Source organism: Girardinichthys multiradiatus, chromosome 14, assembly GCF_021462225.1.
Source record: "Girardinichthys multiradiatus isolate DD_20200921_A chromosome 14, DD_fGirMul_XY1, whole genome shotgun sequence".
Classification (NCBI taxonomy): Eukaryota; Metazoa; Chordata; class Actinopteri; order Cyprinodontiformes; family Goodeidae; genus Girardinichthys; species Girardinichthys multiradiatus.
This window is the reverse complement of record NC_061807.1, coordinates 44,496,332-44,504,428: the sequence shown is the minus strand read 5'-3', so window position 1 is coordinate 44,504,428 and position 8,097 is coordinate 44,496,332. Positions and strand designations below refer to the sequence as shown.

At 39.3% G+C, this 8,097-nt stretch overlaps 1 protein-coding gene across 3 annotated transcripts; it reads right to left on the bottom strand.

Annotated features, from left to right (window-relative positions):
* Positions 1-1,330: 1,330 nt before the first annotated feature.
* LOC124881222 (RNA-binding protein 4.1-like) lies at positions 1,331-7,794 on the bottom strand. Of its 3 annotated transcripts, none has more exons than XM_047386770.1 (3): positions 7,693-7,794; positions 4,212-4,635; positions 1,331-3,587 (listed from the first exon to the last, which is right to left on the bottom strand). In XM_047386770.1, the coding sequence occupies exons 2-3, from the start codon at positions 4,615-4,617 to the stop codon at positions 2,740-2,742; spliced, it is 1,254 nt and encodes a 417-aa protein (XP_047242726.1). In that variant the 5' UTR covers positions 4,618-4,635; positions 7,693-7,794; the 3' UTR covers positions 1,331-2,739. The 3 variants fall into 3 exon arrangements, with proteins under 3 accessions (XP_047242726.1, XP_047242724.1, XP_047242725.1); XM_047386768.1 differs by lacking the exon at positions 7,693-7,794 and adding an exon at positions 5,624-5,778; XM_047386769.1 differs by lacking the exon at positions 7,693-7,794 and adding an exon at positions 5,255-5,478.
* Positions 7,795-8,097: the final 303 nt, after the last annotated feature.

The window sequence follows — 8,097 nt, the reverse complement described above, 5'->3', positions numbered from 1 at the left end:
ATATATTTTTTAAATAAAGCTCTGAAAAATGGGGCACGCTTTTGTATTCAGCACCCTTGACTCAGTGCTTTGTAGAACCACCTTTTGCTGCATTTGCAGCTGCAGGTTTCTTGGGCTTCTGCAGACTCTTTTTGCCCATTTTTCTATGCAAGTCAGCTCTAGCTCAGAGGGATTGAGTGGAGAGTGTCTTTGAGCAGCAGTTTATAAACAAGAGAATGTCTCTTGGATTTAGGGCTGGACTTTGACTGTACACCTCTAATACATTTTGAGGTAAATCATTCCATTGTAGCTCTGGCTGTAAGTTTAGTGTTGTTCTGTTGAAAGGTGAACCTCCATCCAGGTTGTCTTTTGCTGCTCCCCAAGTTTATTTTAAGTATTGTCCCACGAGGCACTGTGTGATGTTATCAAAGCACAGATCTACACCAGCTATGTGCTTTTAGCAAGTCGAGGTGACCTAACAAGACTGATGACTTCATGTGAGCAAAACTGTGTGCGTGTTGGGAGGGACTGCTATGAACTGGCAGGACTAGAATCATAATAGACAATAGGCCCCTGTAACACCACCAAGACGTCTGCAACACTTCATTGTAATGCTTTTAGAGATTTCTGGGGTAATTAAATAAAATGCTGAAAAAAGGAGGCCAAGAGTTTACGCATTCTTTACAATTTAAGAGAAAACATGAAGAATGGATTCTAAAATGTCACGGTATAAAGGAAAAAAAGCAAAGCTCATGTTTTTGTTTTTTCCCTTCCCAGTCATTCCTATAGTTTTCACTCTAAACCATTCTGTCCATTGACATGTTACAGAAAATTACTCTGTATATAGGAATCATCAGTTTTTATTTATTCAGCTTCTACTAAAGCATTTCATTCATAAAATATAGCTGGGATTAAAAACTGACCTTTTCTGAAGGAAATAAAGAGCAAGACTAAATTGGAAAACAAAAAGTTACCCTACTGCAGTACTACTCTACTGTGTGCTGAAATACCTTGTCTCATAAATACCCTGCCTATTCCAAATTTTGGACACAGCTGCCTAAGAACCTCTTCGTGCCAGTCTGTTAGTTTTGGAACCTCTGCTATCGTACATCCCATTCCAATTGTAAAGACTCAATAGTGTCTAAAAACAAATTTTCTCAACTCTTCATCTTACGTTTACCACACTGCTCTACACAAAATAAATCAAATGTCTGCATTGAGTTATTAGCAATGCTTAACAAATACAACATTTTTTTGCTTCATTTCAGATGTCATTAATAACCAGTTTGAATGTTCCGACCAAATACCCTCTTGAAACCCATTTAATATGAAGGAAAACTCAGTACACTGATTAACTTTCACACTTCAAAATTTTATTTGAATCCAAAGAAGAGAAAACAAGAGAGAATAACTGAGGTCTCTTAATTAGGACACAACACATCCCAGCCTCACAAAAAAACAAAACAAGGAACTTCTTGTTCATGCACATGAGTTTAAGATGTTAATTACTGTGCTACATATCATCGCTTTGAAAATAATGTAAAGGTTGGAATGGCCAATATCAGTGACCTGGAAACTCAGAAAAGCCATTTCATTACAGCCATATTTTCAGTCTAGCCATGTGGTTTCAGTAACCTTAACGTCCTACTTAGAGTATCCAACATCACCTCTGTACCCTTTAATGCATTTACTGAAGTAAGGAACTGCTACATAAAAGACAAGGAACTAGCTAAACCCACAATAAGATTTCAGAGTATGGTTAGTGTGAAATACCTTTAGTTGGAAGGAGACTAACTCAGATGCTCAGCTTGACAGTTGACCAAAGCCCACCTACCTACTCAGGCAGTGCAAGCAGCATGGTGACAACGTTGAATTTATCTTTAAGACCTCTAGTAAAAAACAAAGCAAAGATCTGGGAAGTAAAAAGATAAAAAATCACAACAGTGAAAATGAATCAGTTGATTCTGATTCTATTTTTTCTAATAAGATTTTGTTTTCGGACTGCATAGCATTACAAGACAAGGACCTCTAGCCTCACCGCAGTCATGAAATCAGTGGGTTTAAAAAAAAAAAAAACGATCAAAATGCAACTTCATATAACAAATGTTCCCAGAAACACGATTTTTTTCAAACCAAGCCCCACCCCCTAACAAAACAAATCTACTAAGCTATGCGGCTTGACTGATTTTGGATTACTGTTTGGATGCACTCAGAAGTTAAACTACATCCGCAGTTGTTGGAAATCTATGTTGTAACAATGTGAACTTCACTGTCACAATACACTAGAATGGACAAGACACAATGGAAACAGTTGTAAAAATGTTTGACCTTTAAACATTCACCATGCACTAGTTTGGTTGAGGCGTATATTAATATGCGGTAAACTTGTAAAAAGGACAAAACGTCTGCTCTTACATAAATGAAACCTAAACCCTGCTTTTACATACTGGCTCATTTTAGAAGTGCACAATTACAACAGAACAGTACAAAAATGAAATTACGTTATTTTACTGCACCGCAAGATAACTTGGAATGGGAACACAGCATAATATTCCATACACTTCACTGAATAGAGATCTACCTATTGGCTAATTCCTTGTGCCCAATGTCAAGTTTGCCAACCCACACATGTGTAATACACAGAAAAAAGCATTCTGACTCAGAAACCATCAGGTGAAACTCTGTTATTCCAGTGGCACTTAGGCTATTCTGCTTGCTTGATCGTTATCAGCTCCCACTCAGCTAAATTACACAAAAGTTTTAGTAAGCAAATCGTGCCCGTTCAGCAACAGGATCCCGCAAATGCTCGTAGGTACCACTTCTGGGGGCCACGGGCACCGGGGAAAGCCGCGACCGCTCAAATGCGTATCCACCCGCGTCGCCAGCGACTCTCCGTATCGGACTCCGATCACGTGCGTAGTATGAAGAAACTGGGGCTGGTGGAGGAGGGAGGGGAGGACACACGTATGGATCAATGCTAGAGGGGGGAACACGTTCCCTCACAGCTGTAGAGGATGCTGCTGATGGACCAGGCACGGGGACACCACGGCGGTCGTCATAATAACTGCCTCCATAAGAACTGGCCCTGTACTTCTCGTAGTAGTCCACGACCCCGTACGGATCCCTTTCGTCGTAGGGCGACCGTCGCACCGAATAGGCTGGTACCGCGCCATAGACTGAGCCGCTGCTCCTGTATGCGGACTCACTGCCGTACATCCGAGCCACGGTATGATCAGCGACAGCGCTTATGCCATAACCTGGAGGTGGCCCATATCTCACTCCGCTCTCATAGCCTGTACCTCCTCTGTAACCCGCCATGCTGTTGCTTTGAGCAGAAACCCGGGAAAAACCAGGACCGTAGCTGCCATCATAATCTGGAGCGGCACTGAAGTCCGGATAACCCCTGCTGCGACCACGCCCGCCAAATCTCGTGGAATCGTATCCATCAGAGTTTGGCTCTGAGCCATTTCTCTGGTAGCCATTTTGGTCTAGAGGGCATTCTTTGGACCAGTGGCCTTCCTGCCCGCAACGATAACAACCCGATCTGTCTCCCATTCCCGGCGCAGTACGCAGGCGGCTAGTTGAAAGCTTCACGCTCATCAGTTTTCCTTAAAAAGAGAACACTGAATAAGGACTTGCTGCATTTGATAAATGTAAACTCAAGACATTTGTTGCTTCACATGTACACATGTATCTGTAAGAAGCTGCATGACAACCCAAAAAGTAGCTTTAAGACTCAGGTTATAAACGGACAAATACACAACATTGTTAAAGCTGCAATCCATTAATTAGCACACTTTTATTTTTTAATCTCCATTGACAGTGAACAATGCAAATAGTGTTGTGATGCAATATTGCAATGACTTGAACATTTGCACAAATTATCCTTGTATTTGGATAAATAACTATCCTTAAATACAGAGTTTGACTTGTAGGAAGTAAAATTAAACTATTTTTTATCACTCTCAGTTCAAAAGTGTCTAGAATTGGCCTGACAGATAAAACAGGTTTTTAAGGATGAGTTGTTAAAAACACGTTTCAAGTCAGTTTTGCAAATAAAACGAAAAACTACCAGTGACATTATGGATAACAGCTTTAAAATAATGTTGCCTTATCTCTACATACTCACCTGTGCTTTATCCAGAACTTACCTGAAAACTAACAAGAACAGAACATTTTTGATGCTAGAACATTCATTTAAAATGCCCATCAAGCCCTGCCCAAGGGTTCACCTTTAAAAGCTGTGTTGTCCAACTTATTAATAGCCTCCATGGCATCTTCCACTCGCTCCATATGAACAAAAGCATAATTTTTAACAATGTCACACTCCAGTACAGCGCCATACTCTTCAAACTTGGCCCTCAGCTCCTGATTGGTGCATGCAATGTTGCCAACATGGAGCTTGGTAGATCCTCTTGCCTTCCCTCGGCTCAATTCTACGTTTAATGGCTGACCATTAAGCTCGTACTGGTGAAGGTTGCGTATAGCTTCTTCTGCCTCTGCTTTGTCATCCATGTGCACAAAGCCAAAGTTCTTCACAATAGAACATTCTGAAATCTTGCCATACTGGGAGAACAGAGAGCGGAGTTCATCTGATGTTGTGTCGGACGACAAGTTTCCAATGAATATTTTCACCATCTTGGATCCTCTACGTCACTAGAAAAACAGACATAAATTTGTTGTTAAAAACACAGTTAATACTGAATAAATCTAACTCGGGGGAGTCTGTTCCCGCTCGCATAGGGTTAAAGGAAGCAGGAACAGACTCAGCGCATGCGCTTCGGCCGACATAAAACCATACGAAGTGAGGCCAGATGTCTGTCAAAGAGCCGCTGCAGCTCATAAAAAAATGGGCGTGACGAGAACCCTGAACAATACAATAACTCAGCCAACAAGGATACAATATACAACATAATAAGTCATTTTCCTAAATAAAGGGTTAGTAAATAATTGTGCTCTTCTTACCTACCTATTAGCTCAATTTTTCAAGTGTCTGTAGACCAGACATGAACCGGTTTGAAACGTCAGTACACATTCCCTCCCCACAATATGTGGTGTCCATGATTTTTTAATCCTGAGTCTTAATACTTAACTTTGATACATAATTCCTGTATCATCTGAATGCGTAGGTATTTTTTTTTTCCATCAATGGTTTTGACATTAAAACAAAACATTTTGATATAGATATTGTTAGCAAGGCTGCTAACTAATATTTTGCTGAGCACAAGAAGTCATTTGATGAAACACGCATATCATTATACATTGAAACACATACATGAATGATCACCGTCCTGGCTCCTTTCAATGGACGTTATAGCTTTGCAGACAAGTTTGCCAACAATGGAACTGACCACAACACCACCGGCCTAACGATTGGCTAGTTAGAGTAATAACACGAGGCCGGAGACACAACTATATGCAGAGGCAGTCGGTGTGACAGATGAACAATGGATTTATCAACGTGCCCATGCCTAAACCATGCTAAAGCTTTGCACCTGGCCTAGTATGGGCCTATTGTCCATACTAGCATTGAGGCTAACGTCGCGGATAAATTCTTTTAAAAGTAATCATGTGCTGAAAGCATCACTAATATACGCAGTGAGCAGCTTTAGATTGCGTTCTATAGAAATGGGTGAATTCATACCTGTAAACTGCCGTCTGAGCGTTGTTGGTCTTTAGATAGATGAAATGGCGACTCCAGCACTTACCGCCTGACGTCACACGGAATCGTAAACACTTCTTCTTTTCTATAATGGCGGATCGCAAACAGCTTGTAGGTGCATACCGCCACCTACTGTACATGAGTGTGTAACATCCACAACTTCCACTATTACATTCCTCCAATTTTTGAACATCGATTGTTTGATGGCACGGTAGTTTAGAGGGTTTGGCTCGATTTTCAAATGTGGCTCAAGTCTGGAGGGATTCATCTACCTGTTCTCACTGCAAAAGGAATAAAGTTTGGGGCATTCAATGAGACTGGGAGCAATGAGTATTTGACTTTATTAGTCAAACTAGGTTTTAATAGTTTTGCAGTTTTCATTAGTCTATTTTTTCAGTTTTGACTTAACATTTTCAATTCTATTTCAGTTTTAATTAGTTTTTAGCATTGGTGTGCTAGTTTAACTTTCATTAGTTTCAGTTGTTACAGGTAACCTTTACTAATATTACTTCATAGCTGTTTTTTCCATTATTTCCCTTATACCATAATAATATAAAGCATAAATGTTTCCCTTTTGTTAGAATAGGATAAGAATGCTCATCAACACACATTACAAGGATAAATGGCCCAAGGTTTGTCATGAATGACCTGTGGCTTAGTGCACTGGGTTTGATATGGAGCAGCTGGTATAACTGGTTTGATTAGAAAGCTACAGCAGCCTTAGATTAAGGATGGACACCCGCTACTACATAATCTAACAGATAGACACCACAAAGGTGACACATAGTCTACTGATAATCACTGAGGGAGGGAACATCCATTGCATTGGAGTCTCAGATATAAAACTACATGTGACCTTCTATCGGGGCTCTTCGTCATCCTTACACAGACGGCGACGGTCCGAGATGGGAGCCTCAGCACTGATCTCTGTAATCATTCCTCTGCCTTAATTTAGATTAAAGGAGCTGAAAGTTAGAAACTGTTTGAGAGTCGTTCCTTTAAGAGTCAGTGTTAGATAGAGTGTGATCGCCTCTGGGCACCAGGGACTGGAGAGACTCCGAGGCATCCGATCGCCAGCAGGGTGCGGTAGCTCGAACCCAGTTATGGTTTTATTCTTTTTTCCGTAATCAAATCCGGGGACATTTCCAGCTTTCCAGATTAAAAGAATTAAATGTTATCAAGATATAAAATATAAAACATAAAGTACAGCTAAATTAAAAAAAATATATTTATTTATAATGAAACTATAAAAATGAAGTGAAATAGCAGGAAAGTCTATCCACAGTTTTGTTAGCATTTCCTAAGAGTAAAAAAACAAATAAATAGCAGTAGTAATATCTGTCTTCTTTCCTGTCCTCCTTTTTCTAACACTTTGCTCTTTCCCTGCTCTTAACCTTACTTATCTTTCCATCAGTCTATTTTCCTTCTCTCTCTCTCTCTCTAACCCTTCCTATTTCTGTCTTACACACTTTTTTCAAAGTCTTTCCATTTCCCTCCTCTTCTATCAGTCTTTCACTATTCTGAAATAGAGACATAATGTAATCACAATCATTTTTCCATACTGAAGAATCACAATTTACCAAAACAAGATTTTTGTTTCAGATAACCTTTACTAGTTGGTTATTTTTAGATGAGAAACTAGGATAATCCTAATATATTGTATAAATATAAACTTTTCTTTAATAATTAACACAACTGAGGAAAATTGTTAATTATTATTTAACTATTTTCCTCAGTTGATGAAATACCAAAATTGGTAGATTTAGCAAAAAAACAAAACAACTATTTTTACTTGGAGCTACAGGTTAATACAGCAGAAGAAATGCACATTTAACTTGGTGATTCTCTCCCTCCCTATCAACCTCAGTTGATGCAGTTCTCGCCTCATTCACTTTGCCCGTTACTGACTCCTTTCAGAAACTTTCATGTCCAAACTGAGTGGAAAACACCCATCAGCCTGACTATACAAATCTCTATAATTAGCAAAACAACTCATAACCAACATAGAAAATATAAATTAAAGGTCACCAATCAATTCTAAAACATCTTACATTGAATGAACCCTTGTTGACACTGCATCGCTCCACTTTTCCAAATCAGGGAGTTTTTTAATCATTATTTCTTCTTCTTCTTCTTCTTGGCTCACTCAGCTCTTCTTCGTCGTCTTCTTCTTATTCTTCTGGTGTTTAACGGCGGTTGGCAAGAATCTATAGGTGTGCATTACCGCCACCACTGGTATGGAGTGTGGTTCATCGTGGATTAATATCTTTCTAATATAATCAAATTCTATTAAATAATTTTGTTCTTTTTATGAATCTTAAAATAATTTGTATGTGTTTGCTCCCCATCTTCTTTTGTAATGAATCTATTATACTAAACTTTTATTTAATTCTTTCAAATTCTCTCTTCATGCTTCTTCTTTCCAGCTCATATTTCTGACACTATAAAAACATGTT

Excerpts from the sequence above, each read along its gene's own strand:
- LOC124881222 (XM_047386770.1), bottom strand. The coding sequence starts at position 4,617 with ATGGTGAAAATATTCATTGGAAACTTGTCGTCCGACACAACATCAGAT. Across the intron at positions 3,588-4,211 it reads GGACAACACAGCTTTTAAAG|GAAAACTGATGAGCGTGAAG; the intron begins GTGAACCCTTGG and ends TCTCTTTTTAAG.